The sequence below is a fragment of the Ursus americanus genome, chromosome 14 (genome assembly GCF_024610735.1).
Source record: "Ursus americanus isolate L20-20 chromosome 14, mUrsAme1.1.p, whole genome shotgun sequence".
Classification (NCBI taxonomy): Eukaryota; Metazoa; Chordata; class Mammalia; order Carnivora; family Ursidae; genus Ursus; species Ursus americanus.
The window spans coordinates 57,956,119-57,983,793 of NC_142140.1; the positions used below are offsets into that span (position 1 = coordinate 57,956,119).

At 62.7% G+C, this 27,675-nt stretch overlaps 1 protein-coding gene across 2 annotated transcripts; it reads right to left on the reverse strand.

Moving 5' to 3' along the window:
- Positions 1-5,625: 5,625 nt before the first annotated feature.
- On the reverse strand, positions 5,626-27,675 carry GNA11 (G protein subunit alpha 11). Of its 2 annotated transcripts, XM_087867404.1 has the most exons (8): positions 27,354-27,493; positions 25,905-25,967; positions 15,264-15,448; positions 13,310-13,464; positions 12,680-12,808; positions 9,688-9,817; positions 9,453-9,606; positions 5,626-8,319 (listed from the first exon to the last, which is right to left on the reverse strand). In XM_087867404.1, the coding sequence occupies exons 3-8, from the start codon at positions 15,408-15,410 to the stop codon at positions 8,129-8,131; spliced, it is 906 nt and encodes a 301-aa protein (XP_087723530.1). In that variant the 5' UTR covers positions 15,411-15,448; positions 25,905-25,967; positions 27,354-27,493; the 3' UTR covers positions 5,626-8,128. The 2 variants fall into 2 exon arrangements, with proteins under 2 accessions (XP_087723530.1, XP_045656019.1); XM_045800063.2 differs by lacking the exon at positions 25,905-25,967 and having other exon boundaries at positions 27,354-27,675.

The window sequence follows — 27,675 nt, forward strand, 5'->3', positions numbered from 1 at the left end:
GGGGCCCCGGCCTCTGTGAATCTCTCCAGTTTCGAAATAAATCTCCCTTCCGGTCCCTTAACAGGCGAGCTGCTTCCTGTCCCCGTGCCAGCCGCCGCTCGGGACATCTGTCACGTTTCAGTTCATTCGGGAATACCACGGTGCCCTTGTATGCCTAGTTTCCACACACATGCGACGCATAAAACATGAATATACAACCCAGTCAACTCTTGCGAGCCCCACAGCCACGTGATGGGCACCCAGGCGAAGACGAAGGATGTCGTCAGCCCCACGAAGGCGCCCCAATGCTCCTCCCTTCTGCCCCGCGGCCCCCACGGCTCCGACTTCCACGGTATTCTGTGTCCGGGGAGTACTTTTTTTTTTTTAAGATTTTTTTAATTTATTCGACAGGACAGAGACAGCCAGCGAGAGAGGGAACACAAGCAGGGGGAGTGGGAGAGGAAGAAGCAGGCTCCTAGCGGAGGAGCCTGATGTGGGGCTCGATCCCATAACGCCGGGATCACGCCCTGAGCCGAAGGCAGACGCTTAACCGCTGTGCCACCCAGGTGCCCCATGGGGGAGTACTTTTTGGTAATAAGCTTTATCTTGTCCTTCATTTCTAAAATTTACATGGTGCGGTTTTCACTTTCCTGGGTGTGTAGTTCTATGTTTCGACAGAGGTACAGAGTCGTGGAAATCGCCACCTGCACCGTGGCCAGAACGTGGCTCCATCCCCTGAGAATCTCCCTCCAGCTGCTTCCTCCTGGGTCCTTGGACCCTCACCCCGAACCCAGTCCCCGGAAACCGCTGATCGCCGTGGCTATGATTTTTAGAATATTTTCCGGGATGTCGTATCAAGACAAGCCTATTCGTAGGGAGCATTCAGGTTGGCTTCTCTCCCTTAGCGTTTGAGGTTCACGCCTACAGGCGGGACGTCCCAGGCCTCCTCTGACCGCCAGCGACATTCCTCCACAGAAGGCGGGGTGCTGTTTCCCGAGCGAGGGGACCGTGAACACAGCTGCTACAAGCACACATGTTTGTGTCTCCAGGATAAATCCCTCGAGGTGGGATTTGCGGGGCCAGGGTCGGCAAGGCCCCGAGGACAGCTTCCCAAAGCCGCCGCCCCACAGCGCGGGCAGCCGCGACGGATGACACACCCAGTTTGCTCGGCGTCCCCTTCAACACGTGGTGCTGTCCCTAGTTTTCCTTCGAGCCATTCTGAGATGTGTGTGAGGGTGTCTCCTTGGGGAGTTCGTGCGCGTCCCCCGACGGTGTCCGGGCGCCGTCCGTGTAACCCTCTCGGGGAAGGATCTGGTCACATAACTTACCGTTTCTTTTAGTGCCTTGTTTTCTTATGACCGCGTTTGGAAAATTTTTCTATAGTCTGGACACAAGTCCTTTATTGGTACGTGGTTTCCAAATATTTCCTCCCATTCTGTAAGTTGGCTTTTCATCGTCTTTTGTGGAGCGAAAGTTTTAAATTTCGATGCTGTTCGATGTACCCGTTTTTTAAATTCTGTGGATCATGCCTTCGGTGTTTTCTCTGAGAACTTTTCACCAAACCCAAGGCCGTGAAGATGTTCTCTGTTCTGTTCTTCTGAGAGTCTTACACGTTACATTTATTTATTTATTTATTTATTTATTCATTTATTTTTATATTATCTTATTTATTCATTTATTTTCTTAAAAGATTTTATTTATTTGGGAGAGAGAGATAGCAAGAGGGAGCAGAGCAGGGAGGAGAGGGAGAAGCAGGCTTCCCACTGAGCAGGGAGCCCGATGTGGGGCTTGAGCGCAGGACCCTGGACCATGACCTGAGCCGAAGGTGACGCTTCACCGACGAGCCCCCCAGGAGCCGTTACACGTTACAGTTAGATCTATGATCCTCGTGTTCATTTTTGGGTAGGTTGAGGTCCTTCCTCTTCTCTTCCCTCCTCCCCCCTCCCCCCCTCAGCCACCTGTCCCTCCTCCTCCCTCCCTTCCCCCTCCTCTTCTCCTTCTCTTTCTTCTCTTTCTATATTCTTTGTCGCCTTCTTCTTTTTCTTCTTCTTCTTTCCTCCTCCTCCTCCTCCCCCCTTCCTCTTCCTCCTCCCTCTTCCTCCTCCTCCTCCCCTGCTCCCCTCTCTCCAGTCCCCCTTTTCCTCCTCCCCTTCCTCTTCCCCTTCCCCTCCTCCTTCTACTACTACTTCTCCTCCCTCTCCCTCTCCTCCCCCACTTCCCCCTCCTCCCCTTCCTCCTCCTCCTGCTCTTCCTCCCGCTCTTCCTCCTCCTTCTGCAAACGGATGTTCAGTTGTTCCAGCACTAGTTGGTAGAAACTCTGTCATCTCCTTTCAGGCCTTCACACTGCGCTGTGTATCTCGCGCACTCCCAGGAGGACCGTCGCGTCCGCTGGTGAGCTGATTCTCTTAGGTCAAGTCCCTCTTTGCTTCTTTGCTTTTCTTTCCAAATTCAGAACCAAACTAAAAAACCTGAGCATTTCATTTTTGCCATTTTGAACGTCGTCTAAGCAGAAGACTTGCACAAGGTGAACCCTGCACCGTCTGGTTTCTGTCTCTGGGTCCCCGTGGTGTTCGCCACACAACACACTGCCGCATGAAGCTGTAAGTCCTCCGGCCTCACGGCCGCTCGGGGTTCCATTCGTTTGTTTCTCTGACCAGCACTTTACGCCTGTGGTGTGCAGCGGCCGGACTTTGTGCCAGTCGCAGGTGTGCAGCATACGGCCCGGGGCTGGGCTACATTGCGAAACGATCACCACGATGGGGTCCAGCTGACGCCTGGACCCCGTGTAGTCACACCTTGTTTTCCTGTGATGAGAACTCCTGAGATCGACTGTCAGTAACGCTCAGACATGTGGAGTGCGGTCCCCGTGCTGCGCTCTCCCCGCGCAAGGCCGACGGCGTCTGGGGGACTTCAGCTCGGGGCTGCGCTGAGCAAGGCGGCGGTTGGCGCTCGGCACACGCCGTCGGGTGCCGTCTGCCTGACTTTCTGTGGGTAAATAGCTGCGTGCGGAGGCGCCAGGCTATGAGGTGTGTCCCAGATTCTCTCTTCCGCCAAAGTGCACGCACCAATTTACCCCCCTCCCCCGCTAGCTCCGGTGAGTTCTCGTGGGCTGCGTCTGTCCCCCCGTGTCCTTTATTCATCAACGACATGCTCCTTGCTGCTTCTCTGTTATTAGGAACGTCGTTTCTGCTTGGGGCACCTGGGTGGCTCAGTGGGTTGGGCATCCGACTCTTGGTTTCGGCTCAGGTCATGATCTCGGGTTCCTGGGATCAAGCCCCACCAGGGGCTCTGCACTCAGCAGGGAGTGTGCTTGGGATTCTCTCTCCCTCTCCTTCTGCACCCCCCACTTGCGCACGCGCTCTCTCTAAAATAAATCTTATAAAAATGTCTTTTCCGCGTAATGAGGAATAATATGTCCACGTCATTTCCGAGGACCTCCCGCTCCCCAGATGCTGGGAGTGCTGGCTGCTGAGGGCCGTGGCCGTCCCTCCCTGGACCCTGCCCGTGGCCACACCTAAGGTCATGCCTACCCCAGGAGTGGCCCAAAGGCAAGGCTGGGACACCAGGTTTGTGCCTGATGAATCATTTACTTGGATAAGACAAAGTCTCCATGCCGCGATGCCAAGGCTTCGTTTATATCCAAAAGAATGAAAAGCGGAACTCGGGGACTCGCTGAGCTGTGCTCGTAGCAGCAGCCGAAGGGCGGAAGAAACCCAGGTGTCCATGGACAGGTCAGCGGGGCAGGCTTCCTGGGCGTGGGAACCCGGCTCTGCAGGTTTTCCGACTTGAAATTCCCCTTAGGTTTGAACAAAGGCCCTGTGTTGTCATTTAGCCCCTGCCTGCGCCTAGATGGACAGGCCGCGGCTGGTGCCCAAATCCCGCAACGGCTGGCGTACCGTCAGGGCAGGGGGCTGGCCACTCGGTGCCTTGGTCTCCCTGTAGAGCGGGAGGAGAAGCCCTCCCCCGGAAAAATGCGCGTTAGGGCTGCAGGTGGGCGGAGAAGGCCGGAGAGCTGGCGAGCGGCACCTGCTGGACGCGGGGGGCATGACGTCCAGGTGCGCCGGCAGCCTGGCGGAGCCACCTCCTCCCCGCCGCCCACTTCCCGGATGCTGCCCCCTCCCTGCCTCCACTGGGTCAGCCCCCATCACGCCCGCCAGGACCAGCCCTGTCCCCTCCGCTCCGGATCCCCGGCTCCCGCCCTCGCCCCTCATCCGGCTTCCCCGAAGCGGCCACCAGAGGGCGCCCATGAGCACCCGAGTCAGGTCCCGCCCTGCTCTGCCCGCAGCCCTCCAGGGTTCCTAGGTCCCAGAAGGAAAAGCCCAAGTCTTCCCTGCGCGGTCCCCTAGGCCCTGCACGACCTGTTCCTGTCCCCTCCGCCAGACCTCCCCGCCTCCCTCTCTACCCCTGGCTCACTCTGCTCCACCCACACAGGCCCCCTGGCTGTTCCTCCAATAAAGAAGTCCACTGCTGCCCCAGGACCTTTGCATAGGCTGTGCCCTCTGCCTGAACGCCCTTCCCTCATTTCACTATTGTTACCCATCCTGCCTTCCTACTCTACTTTTATTCATCGATTAAGTCCTGGTGATACGCACCACCTCCTTTGCCATAACCGCAGTGCCTGGGACAGTGCCCGGCTCCGTGGGCCTTCAAGGAGTAACCCACTGACAAACAAGGGAAGGTGCAAAAATTGAAACCCTCGTGCACTGCTGGTGGGATTGTGAAATGGGGCAGACACTGGGAAAGGGGCTTGGTTCTTCCAAAGTGAAACAGAACTACCATATGACCCAGAAATACTACTTGTGTCTATAGCCAACAGAACTGGAAGCAGGGTCTCAAACAGGTATTTGCACACCCATGTTCACTTCAGGATGACTGCCAAGAGCTGAGAGGTAGAAACACCCAAGTGTCCACTGATGGCGGAACAGTAAAGCAAAAGTGGTTCATCCATAAAATGATTATTCAGCCTTAGAACGGAAGGACCCTGACACCTGCCATGATGTAGACAGACCCTGACACCGGCCACGATGTGCACAGACCCCGAGGACACCGGGCTCAGCGAGATCAGCCAGACCCAGAAAGACATATCCTGCAGGACCCCACTCCCGGGAGGTCCCCAGAGGAGTCCCGTCCAGACAGACAGAGAGTGGATGGTGGGAGCCAGGGCTGGGGCAGGGGCTGGGGAGTCCGTGCTTCCTGGGACAGAGTCTCTGTGTGGGGAGATGGAACGTTCTGGAGACGGGGGGGGGGGCTGCAGGACGGGGTGAGCATGCTTAACGCCGTGGAGCTGTGCGCTTAGAAGTGGTTACGACAGTGAGTTTTATGTGTACTTACCATTTTTTAAGAAGGAAAAGAGCCCACGAGAAGATTGCAGAGACAGGCCCAATGCTCCAGCCCGGCAGCCCAGACGAACGAACTGGAAGTCAGGGCTCGGTCAGAGAACCTCGGAGCAGGGGCCCCAGTGCCAAGGCCGGAGCCCAGGGTGGGAGGCACATCCCGGGGCAACTGCGACCGCTGCTCCCGTGAGCTCAGACACTGGCCGGTCACACGGGGGCCAGGCAAGACCCTCCAGAGCGCCAGCACCCTGCACTGCCCACCACCCACCCACCATGGCCAGCAATAGGAAATAAGCCAGAGGGGACCACAGCATTTAGGAACAAAATTTATTCCAATTTAAAACAATTCATTTCAGGAGAAAGATATGAAAAGTCAATTTCCATCAGCTATCTCTGGATTAAGGGGTCAGGGCCCCGACACGTTGAGCGAAGCCCGCCGCCCCACCCGCCCCAACATGGCAGCCTTGGCCCCCGGAGGTTGGCATGGAGCTAATGGGCCTGTCCCCCAGCGCGCACAACAATACATGCATTTCAAATGACAAAAGGTTTAAAAACAGTATTTTTATATAATATTCTTCTTTAAAATAGGTTAAGGTTGAAACCGTCTGAAATCAGGACTGTGTAATATACAAGTATAACCAGAGGTCGGCCGGGGCCAGCGTGCCTCCCGCACCACCACTCGGGGGCGCTGGCACGGGGATGCCTCTCGGGGGGCGGGGGGACCAGGGCCCCGGCAGCGGTTTTGCCTCCGCTGGGAACCTGACACAGTGGGAGGAGGATGGAGTTCCCCAGGGTGGAAAACGAGAAAAACAAACCTCACACAATGGGCGAGTGAGGGGCCCAGACCACCCCAGCCCCAGTGGCACTGGCACAAAGCAGGTCTCCGACCCTCTAGGGCACACAGCAGTGTCCCTGCCCTCTGGTCCTGGGCCCTCGGGGTTCCAGAAGTGCTGGGCGAGGGTGGTGTGGCGCTCCGGCCAGGCTTTGGCTCTGGGGTGCTTGGCACACTGCTCCCTCTGGGAAGAATTAATACTTCGGGTGCCCAGGCCCACATGCTCAGGTCAGCCTCCGAGCCCCAATCCAGTTCCCTTGTGATCTGGGCCCGAAAAAGGCGCTGAGACATCGAGGTGCCCACCCCGCGAGGACCCCAAGTTCCCTGGGCAGCCCCCGCCAGCAGCACTGCCTGTCCTGGCACTGAGGGCGCACGCTGGGGGCTATGGCACGCCAAACCCCTGCCCCCCGGGGCAGACACGACACCACGAGGGCCTGTTCTGCTCCCAGAGAGAACTAATCACTAGGAATGTCACCGCCCCACCCTGAAGGGGCCCCCTGCAGTCGGCCCAAGACCCCTCCTAGCTCCCTCCTCCGACACCAGCAGGCCAGCCCCTGCGTCAGGAGAGCGGAGGGAGCGGGGCCAGGCACACTGGACCAGCATCTGGGTTGATGTCCGAGTTGCTTCTACTGTTTGTCGGCAGCCCAACCAACAGCGGCCACACAGACCGCGACCGGGCCGTGTCCAGATGCAGGGGGTGGGTCCAAGGCATCACTGGCAGCTCATTCCCGCAACGTTGTGCAAATCAAAACAACACAAAAATACCCACAGAAAAACACTGTAGTGCTCAGTCCACATCGGATGAAAACGCCACCCCCCCAAACACAGCCCCCCGCTTGTTCCCACCCTCCAAGCCCCTCGGAAGAAGGGGGCCCAGGCAAGGCGGCCCGTGGCTCTGGCTCAGTGCGTGGCCGTGGCCGTGGCCAGGCCTGGAAGCCACCCGGGGTCGCGGCGCCAGCAGCCGCTGGCTGGCCCTCCATGGCTCTGGGCAAAGTGCGCGTCGTGCTGCGTGCGTGCCTCGGGGGCAGGGGGTCGGGAGCAGAAGTGGGAGAAGCGGGCGGAGGGCTGGCGGAGGCTGCGCCTGGGAACCGCCGCGGGCGACTCCCTGCTCTGCCTCTCGGGGACAGACCTGAGAATATTCTGAAAAAGTCCCCACCCCACCCTCACTGTCTCCAAGTTGGTTTCAAAACAGAACAAATCAAAAGTGACTCCCAATCCAAGAGGGCCCTCTCCCGGCTCCTGGGCGCAGCAGGGCACCCTCGGCCCCTCAGGGGTGTCTGGATGGCAGCCTGTGAGGCCCCAGGTGAGCCCCCAGGTCCCGGGGCATCTCCTTGACCAAGGAGCCGGCACACTGCGCTCCTTTCCTCATCAAAAAAAAAAAAAAAAAAAAGTTAGGCACTTCCCAGGGCGGGTAGCGGGGGGCGCCACCCACCCCCACTTCTTGGAGTCCAGGACGTCAATAACTTAGGGAGCGAGAGAAAGAGAAGTCACAGTCCCAGGGCTTCGGCGGTGAGGACCAGGAGCCAGGGGAGAGCGGGCCGGCGGGTGGCTCTGTCCCCGCTGAGCGCCGGGGGGGGGCCGCCGGCCCGGGCGCAGCCTGCAGTGGGGGCGCGGCTCGCATGTCTCCTCTCCGCTGGTCTTGTCTCTTTCTTTTCCTTCTTTTTCTTTTTTTCTTTTTTTTTTTTTTTTAATAGAAAAAAGCGAGCCACGAGTCAAGGCCAGGAAAAGGCGGCCTCGCCGCTGACACGGGTGAGAAGGTGCACGAGGTGTATAGAAAGAAAGACGAACGTCCCCTGATAGCTGTGAAATAAAAACCATTTGTTAAAAATATGAAAACAAAATCAACTCGTCTGCGGGCAGAGCCGGGTACGCGGGGCGGGCAGAGCCGGGTACGCGGGGCGGGCAGAGCCGCGGCGGGCTCGGCACCCGAGGAAGGCCCGCCCGGCGGCTGTCCCTGTTCCCCGGGCGCGGCGGCGGCGGCCGGTCAGACCAGGTTGTACTCCTTTAGGTTGAGCTGGAGGATGGTGTCCTTGACGGCCGCGAACACGAAGCGGATGTTCTCCGTGTCGGTGGCGCACGTGAAGTGCGAGTAGATGATCTTGTCGCTGTCGGGGTTCAGGTCCACGAACATCTTCAGGATGAACTCGCGGGCGGCCTGCGCGTCCCGCTGCGGCCCTGGGGGAGGCGGGGGCAGAAGCGGGTGAGCCAGGCCAGCCTGCACGCGCCGGGCGCGGACGGACACCCTGCCGGCTCGGACAGACAGCCGCTGGGCGCGCACGGACCCCCGCGGTGCACGCACTACACCACAGTGCACAGACAGCCACCCTCCGAGCGCGGACTGGGCACTGGCCAAGCAGAGGAGCTGTGTCTCCCGAGGCAGTAGCGCCGCCAGTGCCGGCCAGCCTCTACCCGGGCCCGGCCCCGGTGTGGCCCTCGGCCTCTCAGCCGGCTGCTGCGCGCGTCGGACACCCCCACCACCTCTGAACTGCACGGAGCTTCCTGCCCCTCCCCACGGCTTCCCCCCAACACCCACATCCAAACACGGGCAGGTGTACATGCAGGCGCACACATGCACAGCTGCTGTCCCAGCTGCGCGGTCACGGCCATCCGGCCACGGCCATGTCCCTGAGGCTCCGCTACCCGCCACGACCGAGGCGCTGGGGAGGGGTGGCCAGGCCCGGACCGCCCCGGAGTCCTGCATCACCCCCGTCCTGTGTCCCGGGAGGCAGCTGTGGCTGATGCTCACATGGCAGGGTGCCGAAAAGGGAGCCGGGGATGGTCTGTGCTCAGGGCTGCCTTCTGTCAGAGTGCAGGCAAACTTGGGGAAGGGAAGAGGGTCCTGGGTCACCCCCTCATTCCCAGGGCCTCACTCCTCCCCGCTCAGGCTCTGGGCACACGGGGGCCTAGCAGCAGAGTGTCCCTGGGCATCCCTCCTGCGGCTGTGCACTGACCGTGGGAGAGCCCTGCCCAAGAAGACGCCCCCCTGGGGACACAAAGACCCTTCTGCTAAGGCTGAGGGGGGCACTGAGGTGGGAGGAACACAAAGCCACCAGAGCTCCCGGACGCTCCCCGGCTCACACTGACCGCGCCACCGGCCTCCATCAGGGCCCGCGTGAAACACCCACCTCACCCCATCCCCAAATCACAGAGACACCGAGGCCCGGAGAGCGTACGGGACGCGCCAGAGGCGCCCGGCCCTCCCGCCAGGATCACAGGGCGCAGAGCGGCAGGGAGCCCAGTCCCGGCTGCGGTGTCACTCCCTGCCGCCCGCGCCCCCCCCCCCCCCCCCCGCCGCCGCGCCGGCTCACCGTCGAACTCGGGGAAGTAGTCCACCAGGTGGGAGTGCAGGATCTTGTCCTCCAGCAGGTCCTTCTTGTTGAGAAAGAGGATGACAGAGGAGTTCTGGAACCAGGGGTAGGTGATGATGGTCCGGAAGAGGGCTTTGCTCTCCTCCATGCGGTTCTGCGGGAAGGAAGGCGTGAGGATGGACGCCCCCCCACCCGGGGGCCACGGGGCGGGGAGGGCGCGGAGAGGGGGCCTCACCTCGTTGTCCGACTCCACCAGCACTTGGTCGTATTCACTCAGGGCAACGAGGAACATGATGGACGTCACGTTCTCAAAGCAGTGGATCCACTTCCTCCGCTCTGACCTCTGTCCTCCCACGTCCACCATCCTGCAGGAGACCGGAGCCCCACGGCGGCTCAGCACGGCGGCTCAGCACGGCGGCTCAGCACGGCGGCCCCTCCGAGGAGCCCCTCCCACCGGCACGGCCGGCGCCGCTCGCACGAAGGGCCGTAACTGTGAGAGCCGGTGGAGCCCCCAGGAGAGCCCCTGCCCCCCACACCTGTGAGAGCCTGAGCACCTGCCCCTGACGGAGGAGTCACAGGACTAGGGAATGCCGGTACTCGCGGCGGGGGAGGGGGACCTGAGATCCCGCATCTGGAGGCCCAGCCCCGCCTTGGACAACACGCATGAATGCCCACCACAGCTCTGCCTGCGGAACACAGGACAACAAGATAAACCTAGGACGTCCACACGACGCACACCCCTGGGCCCTGCAGAGGGGCGGCTCACGGAGCCACAAGCGTCCCCGTTGCCAGGAGCAACAGCAAGTCGCCGTTCCCCGTCCAGCACAAGAAGCACGAGCAGCATGACGTGCGAACAGCGGGCTCCCGGGCAGGAGGGAGCGGAGGGTGGAAGGGAGCAGCAGGGACGCCGCGTCACACTGGACACAGGACAGGGCTTTGCCGCTGGCTACTGGGCAATCCCCTCAGTTTTCTCTCATGAGGATAAAAGAAAGAGCAGGCAAGCAGAGTGGCCCTCGGGCAGGGGTCCCCGTGGCTGGGTCCTTCACGGGGAGGGGCTGACATCGGCCTTGCCCTGGGCACGGCCACAGAAGCAGAGCCCTGCACCGAGGAGCCTCCAGTGAGTACGGGTGGATGGTGGACGTGCCAGGGTGACACTGAAGGGACAACAGAGTGGTGACAGGAGAGGGTGGTGACGGGCCAAGGGCCCCGTGCGAGGCCGCCAGACCCACAGCAACAGCTGTGGCCGGTCTGGGGAATGCCGCCGGGGTGGACGCGATCCGCGGCCACAGCCTTTCCGGAGCATGAGGCTCCCCAGTACGCCCCCTGTTCAGGACCAGGCCCACCTCCTCACACTGGGACAGTCGCACCATTACTCAATGCTGTCCCCGCTCTGGTCAGGGGCCAGGCCACGAGCGCAGGGCCAGGGTCCCCAGGCTGCCCCCATGGGTGCCCAGCTAAGGAAGGGGTGGGCTGCCAGAGGAACGGCAGTGGCCGAGGTGGGGGCCCACGACAGAGCAGAGTGTAGACCGGGGAGGGGGCACCAGACAAATACCACCCGAGAGGAGGTGACACACCTGGCCCAAGCTCAGGGAGGGGAAGGGGGGGTAGGCACTCCGGGCAGAGGACCCAGCAGGCACAGGCTGTGCTGTGATCAGGGGGAGGCCAGGAGGTCGCCCCACAATGGGGGCTGGGGGAGCGCTCATCCCAAGCCCCAGCCTGTGCTCCGCAGGCCTCAGCTCTGAATGTAGAGGTTACAGCCCCATCAAGGATCCGATTAAACAAGAAAGAAAACTAAAACCTTGAACCCTCACCAGGAAAACGTGCATCAGACCCATGCAGGGGGGGATGCCTACAGCTTCTGAGGCTCCGGGGAGGCACAAGGGGCTTCTGACAGAGGCCCAGTGGGTGAGAGAGGGTGCGGAGAGCAGGGAGGGGTGAGGGCTGCCGGCACCCCCGGCTCTCTCCTCTGGGGAACCCTGCGGTGGGGCAGGTCTCAGGCCAAAGGGCACCGGGAAGCACACCCAAAGCTCCTCGGGGGATCCCCAGAGCTGGCGCTCCGAGGCCACAGGGCACACGACCACGGCCAGTGACAACCGCCACAGCTGACCACCTCTGTGGGACCCCTGCCCCGGAAGCATCAACTCCTTCCCCGGCGTGAGCCTGCGCAGGAGCGGAGGGCCCTGTGATGGGGGTACTGCAGGCAGCGGGGGGGGCTCACAGGCGGCAGACGGGATCCGCCCCAGCCCGGGCCTTGGGGCTGGGCTGAAACGCTGTCCTCCAAACTCAGTGCACCCGGAACCTGGGGACGCAACCTGACTTGGGAGCAAAGTCGCTGCAGATGTCATCAGTTTAAATGACATCACATTAGAGTGGAGTGGCCCTATCCAATCACTAGTGTTTTTACAGGAAGAAGGGGCGTCCGGACACAGACACACGAGGACAGGCCACGTGACCAGGAAGGCGAGGGTGGGGCGAGGGATGCCGAGGATGGCCAACGACCCCCAGGAGCGCGGAGACACGTGGAACGGACTCCCCCTCACGGCCTCCGAGGGAACCAGCCCTGCCCACACCCCACTCCTCGTTTTCTGGCCTCGAGAGCCGGCGGCAAACGCGCCTGTGGTTTCCAGCCGCACGTCTGTGGTCGGGCGTTGCGGCGGCCCCCAGGGACACGCGCTTGCCCTTGCCTCTCAGCAGCTTCGGCTCTGCCATGGCCTCGCTGAGTGGCGGGGCCTGTGGCCTCAAGGACACATCAAGTCTATTCCAGCCACACCACCTGCCAGGACTGGGCCCCATTCTGCCCACATGCCAGGAGCCACATGGACCCAAGAGCCAGGTCCCCAGGGCCGCCAGACCTCTCCGCCGCCCCACAGTATACCCGGCTCTGGCCGCAACTCCAGACCACCCGCCCCACCGACATGTGCTGGCACCCTCCCTCGTCCACGGAACCATCAGAGAGGGCCCCCTCCAGGCCGTCCCCTCCAGGCCAGCTCTGGCCAGCTCTGTCTCGGCCACACCACTACCAGGACATGGCTCACTCCGAAACGTGACGTCTATGAGCCTGTCTCCCATCCTGGCTCGGAAGCTCCCCGAGAGCAAAGACTGGGACCCGGTGAACCCGTCGCTGTCCCCGCAGCAGGTGCCTGGGGTGCAAATGGCCCCCAGTGCGGCCCGCAGAGCCCGAGGGGGCCCCAGCACGCCACCGCCCCCAGGCCACCTCAGAACAGCACCTGAAGATGATGTTCTCCAGGTCGAAAGGGTACTCGATGATGCCGGTGGTGGGCACACGGACCCGCAGCACGTCCTGCTGGGTGGGCAGGTAGCCTGAGGTGGCGATGCGGTCCACGTCGGCCAGGTAGCTGCGAAACAGCCAGGACAGGGCTGCTGGGGCCAGCAGGCAAGGGCGGGGGCACAGCCCGGCCACCACGGTCTCCCTAAGCAGCCAGAAGGAGCCCGGCAATGTGCCTCACTGGCAGGGGTGGGACAACCCCGAGTACTTGGGACGAGGCGGACCCAGGGTCAGGCAGAGGCCTCTCATGGGGCAGGGAGCCGCAGAACAGAGGTCAGGCCGGCTCTGGAGGACTCTGTCACAGGGCTGCCTAAGGACGGCCACTGCGGCAGGAGAAAGGGGACTGGCCGGGCGGACGAGCTAGAGGGTGACTTCTCCAAATGAATCTTCCCGTGTTAGCACAGGCGCAGATTCCCAGAAAAGGCGGTACAAGCACTCCGGCCCGCCAGGCTGCCAACAGCGACCCTCTCATGACAGCCCAGCCGTCGCGAGCGGCAAGCCCGCGTTCCCCGCGTTCCCCCGCCAGCCCCCCACGGCCTGGCTGCAGCCAGCGGCCGGGCGCCCTACTCACTACTTGGCGGAGTCCGAGAGCTGATACTCCCGCCTCCGGTCGTAGCACTCCTGGATGCCGGGGTCATCCCACAGGGTCTTGATGGCGTGCACGTAGCGGTGCTCGAATGTCGTCACCTTCTCCACATCCACGTCGCGGATCAGGAGCGCGTTGGCCTGCGACGAGGGCAGGGAGAGCCATGGGCTCGGCGGGGGCCTGGCCCACGGGACGCCTGACCGAGTGGGGACCAAGGCCCCACCAAAGCACGAGCACATGCCAGGAAGGAGCGAGAGTGAGCCGCGGGGGCCGTCCCTCAGGGCGAGGTCCCTAAAGCAAAGCCCGAGAACAGCTCCTGGCGCCGGGCCGGCCGTTGGGGCACGGCTCTGCGGGGGCGGCAGGCGGGACTGGAAGCAACCACGTGTATAAACCAGCAAACGCGTTAAAAGCGACCGAGGGCCGACCCCAAAACAGAACAACAGAGCAACGGAACACACAACACCGTCAGTGGCTCCCCCGCCCCCGTTTTACAGGTGAGGCAACAGAAGTCACCTCAGAAGTCTGTTCGGCCTGCACCCCCTTCCTGGCACACAGCTCCTCAAACCCCAGCAACCTCTGAAGGGAGAGTGCGGGGGGGGGGGGGGCTGGCCAGAGGAACCAGCCGGTGCTCCCCGGGCCTGTCATCTCAGGGCGGTCCAGCCCACACAGCCGGCCACCAGCTGAGGGACTGCAGACGACACACCTGGGCAGAAGCCAAAATGGGGCACGAGGGAGCCCGAGCCCGCACTCTGAAAGCCAGCAGGCTCCTCCTGGGCTGGAGAGCTGCCCCCCACTGGTCCCCCCCCCCCCAACAAACGTGGCTTCCAGCCCTCACCTGCCCGTAGTCTGGGCCTAGAGAAGCAGATACGAGCCCCAGAAAACCCCTGACTATTGATGCGTGAGGACCAGGGATCAGAGGTCGGCTTCGATAAGAGCCCAAAGAACAGTGTTTTCAGCTTTGTGGCCCCCGTCTCTGCCACTGGAGCAAAAGCCATCAAGGATGATACACGAACGCGCAGGCGTCACGTGTACCAACAGAACCGTATTTACAGAAACGGGACACAACGGGCAACTGCTGTTCTGGATGCGGATGGACATCTATGGTCCAAACAGCAGACCAGCTAGACTTGCGGTCTGGATGCTGGAGAGGGCCTTGGCCGAGCAGGTCACGCAAACCCAGACCCAGAGCACAAGAGGCTCCAGCAGGCCCCCCAACCCAACACCAGGCCCTGTTGGGGGTCCCTGGTCATCTGTGAACCAGGAATAGAGGGAGGAAGGTGCCAGTCGGAGACGTACCAGCAATCCGGCTGACTGACCTTCTTAAGCCTCAAAGCAAATGGATTCACTTAAACCACACTGCATAATTACGGACTCCCGTGCCTCACGTCGGCCCAGGGCAACCTTCTGGGGTTGAATGAGAAACCCCCAAAAACAGATCTACAAAAGCAGGGCCAAGGGAGGGCCAGTGAGAGCCCACTGGCGCGTGGCTGGGGGGAACGCTGTGGCGAGGGCGGGCTGGCAGCTGCTCCCAAGGGCAGACCTTGAGCTGCCCTGGGAACCGCCGTCGCCCGGGAACACAGCCCGGGGACGTGACCACAGGTGCGCACGGCAACCTGCACGCGAATGTCACCGCAGCAGCGGGAGGAGCCGCACAGTGGAAACGACCCGCGTCCATCAGTGGGTGAGCGACACACGCAGCGCGTCCACCCGCACACGGGAGTGTCACTCGGCCATCAGGTGGCGAACACGTGGAAGCATCGCTCGGCCGCGAGCAGGAGCGAGGCGCCCACCCGCGCTGCCCGGGGCCGGACCCCGAGCCCCCGACGCCCAGGGAGGGAACCGGACACAGAAGGCCCCGCGGCGTGGGAGTCCACGTGCGTGACGCGGCCAGCCCGGGCTGGTCCACGGGCAGGGAGGGGCTCGCGGGGGCGGGGCTCACCTTGTTCTGCTCGTACTTGTACAGGATCTTGAGGGTCTCCATGGCGCGGATCATGGCCTGCATGGCGGTGAAGATGTTCTGGTAGACGAGCTTGGTGAAGCCCCGCTTGTCCTCCTCCGAGTAGCCCGCGCCGTGGATGATCCGCATCTGCTTGATGAACGTGCTCTTGCCGCTCTCGCCCGTGCCTGCGCAGGGGCGCCGCCGTCAGAGCCCGGCAGCCGGCCCCACGGGGGGGGGGGACCCGCCGGGCCAGCGGGCGGCCCCTCTGGGAGGGCCGTCCCCCGTTTTAGCTTGGTCGTGCCCCCAAGCACACAGCCTTCTACACAATGGGAAACCGAGGCTCCGGGGGGGTGGGGCGTCTGCCGGGCACCTGGCACCGAGGTGTGAAGCCGGCGGGTGCCCCACACGTCCCGCCTGGTCACGGCACGCGCTCCATACCCCAGAGGCTGCAGCGAGGCACAGGGCCGTGTGTCTCCGCCAGGCGCCGCGGCCTCCCTGACCCGTCGGGCTGACCGGCTACTGCCCCTCTGGGCCGCTCTCGGCGCGCCCCCCACAGCGCCAGCCCTTAGGACCTGCCCACACCCACCGTGGACAAGTCCAATTTGACAACGTCGCCATGGACCCCCAACCACGCTCCCCTTCCAGGGGCCCCACCAGCGTCAACCTTACTTGGGGGCGAGAGTTTAGTATCTGCACAGAAGCCAGGGCAGCCTAAGGACGGAATCCATCCCCACAATGGTCCCCAAAAGCTCCTTCCCCCTTAGCCGTGAACTCATAAACCCACCTGGCATCATGCAGCCTACTGAGCACTCTGAGCTCACAGAGTGACCACGGCACCTGGACGAGTCCGAGCCCCGTGGCCCACGCCCACACACAGGAACCCAGCTCCCCCCCCCCCACCAGGCGTCTGCTCCCTTCACCCCGCCCACTGCCCTGGCGCACACATCAGACCATCCTGTCTCCCATCCCTTGCGCAGGCGTGAGGGGATGCGGGGCTCACCAGGCTCTTCCAGGCAGCATGCTGCCCCTACCTCGGTCGCAAGGGATCAGAAGGATCAGCAAGTCAGCGGGAAAGCCATCCGGAGAGGGGCCACAGGGCCACCACGCCCTCATCCCAGCTCCGCAGGAGAGGGTGAGCAGCCGTCTGCTCCGCTCCAGCTCCAGCCCCGGCACCACCCCGCCCAGGGTGCCCTCCTGCGCCGGCCTCTCCCCACCCCGGTCCAGGGGCCAAGCAGCGAGCCTGTCCCCTCAGCAGGCTCACCCCACACACAGTGACGGCAACTGTAGGGTGCTTCATGCCCACAAACCTCGGCCGCGTCCCCTCCGAAGTGGGGAGACGGACCCCCTTGCAGCGAGCGCAGGCTGGACCGGGGGTGTCACTTCCAACACCAGCAGCTCGCTCCACACTGTCCGGCACCGCCGGGGGCGGGGACAGCTGCCAAGCCGCAAGGACGCGCGGGCAGCTCTGGGGAGAGGGCCCGGCAGGAAGTGGCTCCTCCAGCCGCAGCAGACACATGCTCTGCAACCTCCTGGGGAAGCCGGAGCCCGGACCGCCCAGACTCCTGACCCTCAGAGCGCGAGCGTCCATCGCATGAGACTAAGCTGTGGAGTGCTGTGACCACCCAGCACGAGAGAACTGCCCACGTCTAAGAGCGCACTGCCTCCAACGGCTGCCGGATGAGCCCTCGCTCGCAGGCTGAAGGCCCAGCGCCTCCTCCCGGGGGGCTCAGAAACCCCCCACCTCGCCCCACCTGCTGCTCTAGGCTTCTTTCCACCCCTCTGTCTCTGAGTCAGCACCGAGTCTGCCCACGTCCACGCACTGGCCTGAGCGGGGTCCCCTATGCAGATGCCGCCCGCTCACACACCCGGGGCGCGTCCTGCGCTCCAGAAGGCCCCTGCGCCCTGCGGGTGGGCAGCCCCCCCTGCCCCCAGAACTGTGACTGCGGCCCGAGCGGGAGCCCCTCTGCAGGCGTCTGCTGCTGGCCTCCTCCACAGACCGGGGCCTCCGCACGTGTCCACACCGTCCTGCAGCCTGGAGGCCCTCGGCCAGCATCCGAGTCACTGAGCACACTCGGGGAGACCCAAGCCACAGAAGCCTTGGCTACAGTGCCCGCACCTTTCTGGTACTTCTACCAACTGCCTCGGATCCTTCCCGGAATAAATAAAATGACTCTGGGTCCATCATCAAGAAAGGTAATTACCTTCACGCCATCCCCCGTCCGTCCTATCTCAAACAACTCACCTCTGCTATAAAAGTGACACGAGGCCACCTGTTCACTCCGGCCAACACTCCCCGAGAGTTCCAGGGGCAGGAAGGAGTGGGAGGGGCATGCCCATGGCCACAGTATCCCCAGAGGGATCCACGCTGCTCCCTCACCACGCGCTGCAGGGCGGGGGCATGCACGCTAGGAACGTGATCTCTAATGCGGTTTCCTCTTGACCCGGGTCTGTCCCCCTCGGCGCTGCGGACACCAGGCACAGTCATTCTTTGGGGAGGGGGGACGTCCCAGCCCAGGACACCAGGAGCACCACCAGTGCGACAACCACAGACGTCCCCAGATACCGCCCTGGGGCCTCTGGGAGGCAGGGGGCCCTGAGTGAGAACCCCTGTTTCTGACAAAACGTGTTTACAGAGGGCAAACTGCCCTGCCAGTCCTTCTGGAAGAGTCCCTCACAGGCAGCTGAAGAGTGCACACCTGAGAGCCAAACCCTGAGATGCAGCCCCCACCCCAGCCCGAGGGGGAGACGGGGCAAGTCCCACGCTGAGGCCACTGCGGCACACGCAGGGACTACCACCTGGGAAAAGCAGGCCACAGCTCTGCCACCGGGTGTGGGGGAGAGCCACCGAAGAGTCTGAGACGGCGAGCACGCCAGGTACGAAAGGGACCGGCCTCACGCCGGCTTTTCAGAAACGGACTCAGGAGCGCCCGGCTGGCGCAGTCAGTTAAGTTCGACTCTCGGTTTTAGCTCAGGTCGTGACCTCGGGGTCGGGGGACTGAGCCCTGTGTCGGGCTCCGTGCTCAGTGCAGAGTCAGCATGGGATTCTGTCTCCCTTTTCCTCTGCCCTCAAGTGCTCGAGTGTGCGTGCGTGTGCTCTCACTCTCAAATAAATAAACCTTTTCTAAAAATGTAAAAATGAAGGCAAAAGAGAGAATCAGCCCCCACTGGAGCGCTCCAGAGGCAGCACAGACCTGCTGAGGGGTCACGCACACGCACACGCACATACCTGCTAGCGTGCACGCCCCCACGCAATGCACACATGCGTGTGCACACGTTCACACGCACATGCATGATCACAGGCACGCCCACACGTGCATACATATATGCACACGCACACACATGCTCGCATGTACACACTCACATGCATACACACCCACATGCACGCCCGACTACACACATACATGCACGCACATGCTCACGTGCACACGTATGCTCACATACACACACATGCATGCTCACGTGCACACCCACACATGCACACGTGCAAACACAAGCTCATACGTGTGTGCACACCCTCCCACACATGTACAGGCAGCTGTGTCAGTCAGCAACACCCTGCTGTGGGCCCCAGGAGGGGATGGGAGGTGTGGGGGGCATGTCTGTGAAGGGGCCCTCAATGCTGTGCCAGAGAGCACACTCACATTTGGCAAGAAGCGGGGCCAAGGGAGAACAGGGGGTGTCCAGGGCACTCCCCTTTTAAAACCGAAGCCTGAAATGCGGGATCAGCCCCTGGAGATGTCAGGGGGTCCTGGACAAGGGGAGCGGCTAAGGTCACACGGGTCCCTACCAAACCCCGCTGTCTAGTCCGCAAACGCTCCCACACGGCACACTAGCCACAGCAAAACCACGGCCACGGCCGACCTCCAGAAGAACCAAAACGCACAGAAAGAAGGCATGACAACGTGAGGTGACGGATGTGCTAACTGACCTAATTGTGGCAATCATTTCATGGTGTATACGTGTATCAAATCATCAGGTCGTACTCCTGAAACTTACACGGTATTAATGTCAATCAAATGTCAACAAAGCCGAGAGGAAAAGGAAGCTAGAGGGAACACCACAGCACACTGTCTTGGTCCGCCTGGGAAGCGGGGCGATCACTGACCCGGCCCGGGGCAGCCACCACTTTGCCAGGAAGGACAGAGAAAGGAGGGTGTGAAGGTGGTGGGTGCAGGGAGGTGAGGCCCTCGGAGGAAAGCAGTGCATGTCCAACGTCGTGTATGCTCCGGGCCAACGTCAAGTGAGCAGGGAGCCCGCAAGGCCAGGTGCAGCGGCGCGGTGGGCAGGCGCCAGCAGGGCCCTCTGCCCCGGCACAGGCCAGGCCCACTGCCCGTGAGGCACTGGGCCACCACGACTGGGAGGGAGGGAAGGATGGAGGCAGAGGGACCGGGCTCAGGGCAAGGCTGAGCTAGCCAGAGCAACCCAGGTTAGTTTTCCAGATGCCCTGTTTCCTGGGCCAACTGACTGCCCTATCTGTCGCCTGTGAGCTGGGACTCGGGCCTGTGACACGATCCCTGGCCCCAGAACCGCCAAGCACTTGACCCAATGTCCACCTGCCCAGAAGTGTCTCGGGGGCAAGGCCTGCCTGGACCTCATGGCTGGACACCTCTGCCACCAGCTGCTCCCCCGGCCCCTGTGCCCTGGCCGACGCCCCAGGTCCTGGTCAGCCCTGCACTCTTTGCCTCCCTCAGGGCTCTCTCCTGCTAACCCGCCCGGGGTCTTGGCCCTCAGTCTCCAGCCTCCGGCTCAACCTGCCCAACCCTCAGTCAGGCTCCAGATCTGGTCACATGTGCCCTTCTGGCTCAAAAACCTTCAGTGGCTGCCCAGCATGGAGAAAATCGAGGCCCCGCCTCAAGTCAAAGTGTGTGACACTCCCAAGACTGAGCCTCACTCTGTGCCCTTGAGCCGTTGACAGCACCCGCCTCGCCCCCAACCACGCCGCTGCAGCTGCCCTGGACCCACGAGCTCCCAAGTCACTCGCTGCAGCAGACACCAACGTCCACTCCAACACCCGCGCGTAACTTCCGGAGCAGCGTTCCCGGAGCCCGAGAAGTGGCATCGGCCCAGATATCCTTCAGGTCCAGGCAGATGGTCACAATGGCCCAGCCGTACGGCGGAGTGCTACTCACCACCGAAAAGGAGCCCCCGTGGACACATGCGACAGCCAGACGGGGTCTGGGGGACTCTGCCACGTGGGAAACTGCACTCCACGTCCCACACGGCACGGTGCCGCTGACATGATGGCATGGAGGACACACTGCTGGGTGCCAGGGGTGGGGGGGGCATGGAGAGAAGGGTGACAGGAGGGTCCCTGTGGTGGGGGGACTCAAGCATCAGGACAAGCAATGAAATCACAGCACCTCCCCAGAAGGAACCGTGCAGCTCCAGGTCCCGGCTGTGGGCTCCCCTAATGTGCCTGCTGCTTGTCGTTTCAAGGAGACATCCATGGGCCCCCGTGCCACCATTAAATGTAAGCCACCAAGCAGGCACCCACCCCCCAGCACAAGTGATGCCTCCTGCATAGAAACTCAAGTTCACGGCTTCCAAGAAGTACCCCCAGCACCCCGATGGCCTATCTGTTCTTTCTCCAGAGGACACCACCCCAGCCACTCCCCTGTGAGGTCTGCTCTTCCCTGTGTGTCTGCACACTGGGCTGGGGCTCTGCTCGCAGCCCCCTGCCCCTGGCCCCGTAGGCAAGGGTGCCTTACAGAAGACACCGCACGAGTGTTTTATGAATGAAGAGAATGAACTCGGCCCCAATCCAACAGGCTGGCTCCGTCAAGCATCCCCCATGGGTCCTCCGCTTCCCTGTGCTGGGTAGGGGACTCAATGGGTAGCTACTCCAAGAACGGGGAGCCCATGGGGTCAGATGGGGCACGGCATGAGCTGGGAGCCTGTGGATGCCCTCTGGGCGCACGCTGACACGTCACCCTCAGGAGGGCCGAGTCTGACCTATGCCCAGCAAACTAGCTGAAGAAGAAGGAGGAAAGCAGAAACCCGAGTGGGAAGAGAACTCACTGTCCCAAGGGGCTGAGATCTAGGAGGGGGGGCCAGGGAGAAAGAAGTCTGAGCCCCAGCTCCAGGTGAGCAGGGAAGGGACTCCAGACTCGAAGGGCCGAGGCCTCCAGGGCAGGCAGGATGGGGCTGGTCTCATCTCCCTGAGACTCAAGGTAGGCCACTGAATCCTGGACCCCAGGGGCAGGCAGCCAAGCTGCCCATGACTACGGGGTATGGGCAGTGAAGTGAGGAACCGCCAGGACCACAGGGAGACAGATGAGAGAACCCCTGGGACCTGGGACTCCCAGAAACCCAACAGGGACCTCGAGCTGTGTGGAAAGGTCTGAGATCACAGATGGGACACTGACCTCTACCCAAGGGGACAGAGAAAATGGAAAAGGCTCAAGCAGCTGAGGACGGAGGTTACACGCTCCTCTCCCTTCACACGCCTCTATTCACTCGTTCATTTGGTGACACCTTTGAGGTGTGAGAACTGAGACCCAGAGAGGATCAGTGGCTTCACTGATGTCTCACAGCCAGCGACAACCGACGGGGCCAGCAGGCCTCGGTGCGTGAGTGGGGTGCTCCTCCGTCAGTGGTAGGGCCCCCAGAGAGAGCAAAGGCACCCGTGGGTACTCGCACGGAGAAGGGAGGGGAGCTGGACACTCTGGCCAAGCCAGCGGGGCCTCTCGGTACAGATCCTAGGCACCCCTCAGCTGGGCCAGGATGCCTACTGTACCCCGAGGCCCAAAGGTGGGACTGGTTGTCTCTGCTGATTTCGGTGGGTGTCCTTCATTCAACACGTGTCTTCTGAGCCCCCACTCTGGTCCCCAGTAAGCTGAGTCTTACTGTAGCCCTTCCTGGGGTACTGACAGTCAGGACACTGTGAGCCCCCGGTCGGGCCCAGCCCCCCATCCACCCAGGCTGGGGACTGGGAACAGAGCCCGCCCCCACAGCTCACTGACGCTCCACGGAGGCACAGATGAGGGGACGGATGGCAAGACCGCAGAGCTGGAGAGGCCTTCAGGAGCCCCGCCTGCCTCCCGCTGACACTCTTGCCCTGAAGGCCTCCGTGAGCAGCCTGACCCGGCAGCTCCCGTCAGCTCCGTTCCTCCCTACACGAAGCCCCAACCACGGCCCCGAGGCAAGCCGGCGCGAGGGCAGTGCCTACCGGACACGCCGGGGTGTTCACACCGTGCCCACTGCACACAGCACCACCCAGCTGCGAACAACCAGAAACGGCGAGAAAAGGCGTCAAGACTCCCTCATCTCTGAGGACTAAGCTCAAGACAGGACGCCCTGCTCAGGAGCGGAGGGGACTGCCAACCAGGGTGGACAGTGCGGTCGGACACAGACGATCCTGGTGGTGCCCCCGCCCCATCTGACCCTCGCAATCATCCTAGAAGGTCGCCGTGATTATCTCCGTGTCCCGGGAGTCAGACAGGAACAGAAACCCCACTCCAGCACTTTCTGGTTCGGTCCTGGTGGGGACGTGCACCTCCCAGGGCTGTCGCAGCGGCTTTCACAAGGGACTGTCATAAGCAGTGACAGGACAAAACGGCTCCCTCTGCCCGCTGAACGCCCGCCGTGCACCACGGGCCTCCGTGGGTTCATCACACTTAACCCTATGACCATGCTTCGGGCCCAGGGCCGCCACCCCTCAGGACGGACGAGGAAGCAAGGATGGGAGACATGGCCTCGCTCCAGAGCGAGTGACCCCCAGTTCCCAGCTGGCTCCACGGGGAGCCCTCAAAGTCAGCCCCCCATGCCCACTTGCAGGAGGGCCTCGCGAGGAAGGCCACTGTGAGCTGTCGTCCCCCGGAGTCCCTGTCTGCTCACATCAGAGCAGAGTGCCACACGCTAGGTGGCGAGAGTGCCCAAGCAGGGGTCGAGTGTCCAGACGGGCTGTGGCCACCCGAAGTTGGGGCAGCGACGGTGCCAAGTCACTCTCACCCCACTTCCCTCGGGGACCTGAGCGGGAACGAGCAGGAGACTGCACGGCGGGCGAGTGGCCGCAACACGGGACGACGACTAGCCAGATGTGCTCCAGAGCACAGATCCGGTGGCCGCCCAGGACGACAGAGGCCCCCAAGCACAGGTACCATAAACGCCTCCGAGCGGGCGCACAAACTCCCCAAACCGGCAAGCCTGAGGGCTGGGATCCCGGTTCTGTGAGCGGCCCGCGGCCCGCCCCCAGAGGAGCCTGCATGCCGGCGCTTCCCGGCCCGGGGAGTGCCCCTCATCTCCCCAGCTGTCGTGGGCCCCAGGCAAGCCAGCCACTGGGGCTGGCTGTCCTCAGTTAACAGGCCCCGCTGCCCGCCGGGACGGCAGCAGCAGGGAGGGCAGCAGAGACCGACTGCTCCTCCCGACGGCTGCCCGACTGCTGTCCGGCTCTGTCCACCCCACCCACTCGGGGCTGAACTTTGCACCCAGCGCCATCTGGGACAGAGAGGGACAAACACGCCCCTCACCCCTCCTCCCCGAGTTCTCCTGGAAGCTCCCCTGGAAGCTCCGCCTGGCTTCGCCGCACGCCGCTCCAAACACCCAGGGCCACCGGCAGCGAGGCCTGCCGCCGCGCTCCCAGCGCTGCACAGAGCAGGGCTCCACCACAAAAACACGAAAGCGAAACCTTCTGTGGTTCAATATCTAAGACAGAACACTTCCTCACGTCCCACCGCAGCCACCAGCCCACCAGTGTCCAGGGCACGCAGGGAGGGAGCAGAGCCGGGACGCACTGCGGTCATCTGTGCGAACGCGAGTTCAGAGGCTGGCCTCGCAGCCCCGGCGCCAGGACACACCTGGAGGCTGAGCTCGGAGGGCCCCACGCTAGCTGACCTCCATCAGGCCCCACGGTGAGGGGGAGAGAGAGCCGTGCCCGGGCACTGGCGTCCTCTGGGTCCATGCAGGGAAACTGAGGCATGGGGCGGTCTCAGAGCAATTCTGGCCTCCTATAGCTCTTCCAGGCACTGTGCCCAAAGAAAGCAGGCCGTTCGGGCAAAAAAAATTTAATTTAAATTGAAGGGGCATAAGGCAAATCCTGGGGTAAGTCACAGTCCTACCACAGCCCTGCGGTAACCCAGGGGTGCACAAGAGGCTCCCCAAGGGTGCTTCCTGCTCTCCCAGGCGGCAGGGGATGCAGCCTGACAACTCCGCCAGGAGCCAGTGGCCAAGCTCCACTCCGTGCCTCAAAGCACTGGGAGGCGCGCCCTTCCCACCAGGGCCGCCACACCCCATGCCAGATTCCGGGCCTTTTCACTGCCCTTTGGGGGCCGGCGCAGCCGACAGGAAGCCTGTGGAACTGACCGCCCTGCTTTATTTAGAAATCCCAGAGCCGCGGCGGCTCTGCCGGGCCAGCACGCTGCACCTCCAGTAACCAAGGTTCCCATGGAAGACCTCAGTTCTCAAACAGGAAACCTGCCCTAAGGAACAGACAAGGGGCCTCCTCGGGGGTTTTCTACCAAGTGACAGAAACACGACAAAAGGACTTGCCCAGTAGAGGTCCCGGGAGGTAGAAGCCATCCGGGCCTGCCTGGGACCCCGCCCCAAGAGCTCCTAAATGGCTTTGCAGCCCCCCCCCCCGACCTCAGGGTTCTCATCCATAAAATGGGAGAATGACGGTGAGCCCTCAGGACTACAGATCCCGGAGCCAGCAGGGCACATTTGCTGCACGGCCGTGCCCTCTGCTCCCGCTCCCGAAAATGTGAACAAGACCTCGGCCTGGAACAGCAGCACCCAGAGCTGAACGCCTGCCTTCTTCACACTCACGCGCGGTGCGTGCTGCATGCACACAGGCACATGGCTTTGCACGCACAAAGTACCCACTTCGTAAGCATTCACGAAGCATCTGACAAGGCATGGACGCTGACTACACCCCAGCTCTGCGACACACATTTGATACCGCGCACTACCACGGGGCACCGGAGGGGGGGCGATTCTGTCTCCAGGGCACACCAGGCAGTGTCTGGGGGTGTCTTTGGATGTCATACTGGGGGTGCTCCTGGCATCCAGGGGGTCGGGCCAGGGATGCTGCTCAGCTCCCACCCCAGCATGGGGCCCAAACCCCCACCAGCATTCACAGCTGTCTTCCTGCCACGGAACTCCACTTTGGACCTGCAAGCTCACTTCTTCCTCATTTTCCTCTCTGCCCCCCACACCTAGAACTGAACAACCCCCTGAAACGGTCCATGATTCCCCATAGTGCAGGCCGGCAGGGGGAAGGCTGGGTGTCTCTCTAGGGTCACAGGGCAGCGGCGGTGGTGTGGGACCGTAGACAAGCACTGTGCTGTTGGCACCCCCACCCACAGGCAGGCACCAGACACTCTGGGCAGGTGGCCCTGCTGGGTCTCCCAATCCAGGGAGACTGGAGACCCACACCAAGGCCGCAAAAGCGTGACCTGCTGACCTGCCTCTCTGAACCGCAGGTCAGTCCAAACCTTGAGTGCTCAGGATGAGTGGCGGGGGCACCTGGAGGCTCATGCAGCCCCCAGGCCAAGACCATCTGGCAATATTGTTAACACGCCAATAACTTCTAAAGTCCCCCTCCCGTAATAAAGTCTGCGTCACACTGCAAAACCAGCCCGTGCCACGTTGTCCCCCCAGAGCCCCCAGAGCCCACTACAAGTCTCCTCCAAACCTGAAGCTTACTCTCTGCCTGTCTTCTCTGCAAAGTTGGCCTATTTTATAGAGTTTAAGTAAATTGGAACACATCTGTAAAAAAAAACAAAAACCAAAACAAAAATAGGGAAGGTATTTCATCAAACGGAGGGCCCAGCAGGGCCACTGCGGGCAAGAGAAGCAATGCATTCCCGCCAAGACCTGCGGCCTCCCACAGGGCCACCAACACAGCTTGTTCACCTGCACACTCCGCTCCTCCAAGCCCTCCGCCACCCTTCCAGCGCACCCCTCTGTGACAGCGCCTCCTCCCACCCTGGGCCCATCCAAGCTACCTCTGAGGGCGTGTAAGCATTTCCAACCTTCCCTGCAGTGCGGGAATGAAGCAGAGCTCTGGAGAAGGGCAGGGCAAGGGTTTCTGTTTTGTAAACGACCTTCCTGCCTTTGGCGGTAGAGTCCTTCAACAGCCCTCCTCTGGGTGACAGCACTTTGCCAACAGCTGGGCCAACGTGCTCCCTACAACAGGTGTGCCCTGGGGAGATGGAGACCCGGACCCTGGCGACTGGGACAGGAATCTTCTCCAGGAGAGGGAGGACCCGGGAGAGCGGCTCCCACCAAGATGGAAGGAAAGGGTTTGGGGAAGGGTGGTGAGCTGGCCAGCTCTGAGGACCCTCAAAGGCTCCTGCAGGGCCCCCCCCCGCCCTGGCCTCCGCCTAAAACAGGAACCCGGACGGAAGGAAAGGCTGTCTTCTCCCGCAAGAGGTGTCTACCCCATTCGGGAGGGAAACAGTTTTCCCACAGAGGGAATGGGGTGCTAAAGGGGGACAGACCCTGCATGCAGGAACAGGGCTCCACCTGCTGGGAAGCACCAAGACAAGATCTAGGGAGGTGAGGGGCACAGCTTGTGGACTGCAACCCAGAGGTCTGGCCCTGGACAGATGCTGGGGCAGGGAGGGGGGTACAGCCGGCAGGGCAGAGACAAAAGGCCAGCCCTGTATGGGCAAGGGGCTCCCCGGCTGAGAAGTGGCACAGGGCCGACCCTCCAGGATTCTGGGGCGCCCCCCCCCCACCCCGGACAGTAGAGGCAGGGGCTGCCCCTGAAGGAGCCGCGGGCCTGATCTGGACAAGAAAGGCAGAGCTGACCGCACAATGACCTGAACACCTGATGTGCACAGCAGAAGCAGGGGCTGACCCTGGAGAACCCCGGAAGCCCCATATGGCCAGTGCAGGCACGGCTGACCCTGGAGGAACCTAGGGCCTGATCTGGACCGCACAAGCAAGGCTGACCACCCCCCCAGGAGCTGTGACTGGCGGTGGGCAGCACAGGCGGGGGTCCGCCCCGCAGGAGCCTGGGGCGTGCTGCGGACAGCAAGGGCAGGGATCGGCACGGGCCGCGGGCAGCAAGGCAGGGTCGGCCCCACCCGGCCCGCGCCGACACCCGCTGCTGGCCCGCGGGACCCCAGCAGGCCCGGCCCCACTCACCGAGCAGCAGCAGCTTCAGCTCGCGCCGGGCGTCGCGCTTGTCCCGCCGCAGCTGCTTCTCGATCTCGGCGTTGATCCGCTTGGACTCCTTCACCTCATCGCTGAGGCAGCACGCCATCATGGACTCCAGAGTCATCGTCCCGGCCCCGGCCGCCCGCCGGCCGCCCCCGCCGCCGCCGCCCCCCGGCCCGGCCCTGGCCCGGAGCCGCCCCGGCCGCGCCCGCCTGGCCCTCGGCGTTCGGCCCCCGGGCCGGCCGGTCCACCTCGGCCGCCTGCGAGCGCCGGTCCCCGCTCGGCCGCGCACTCCCGCCCAGCCGCCCCG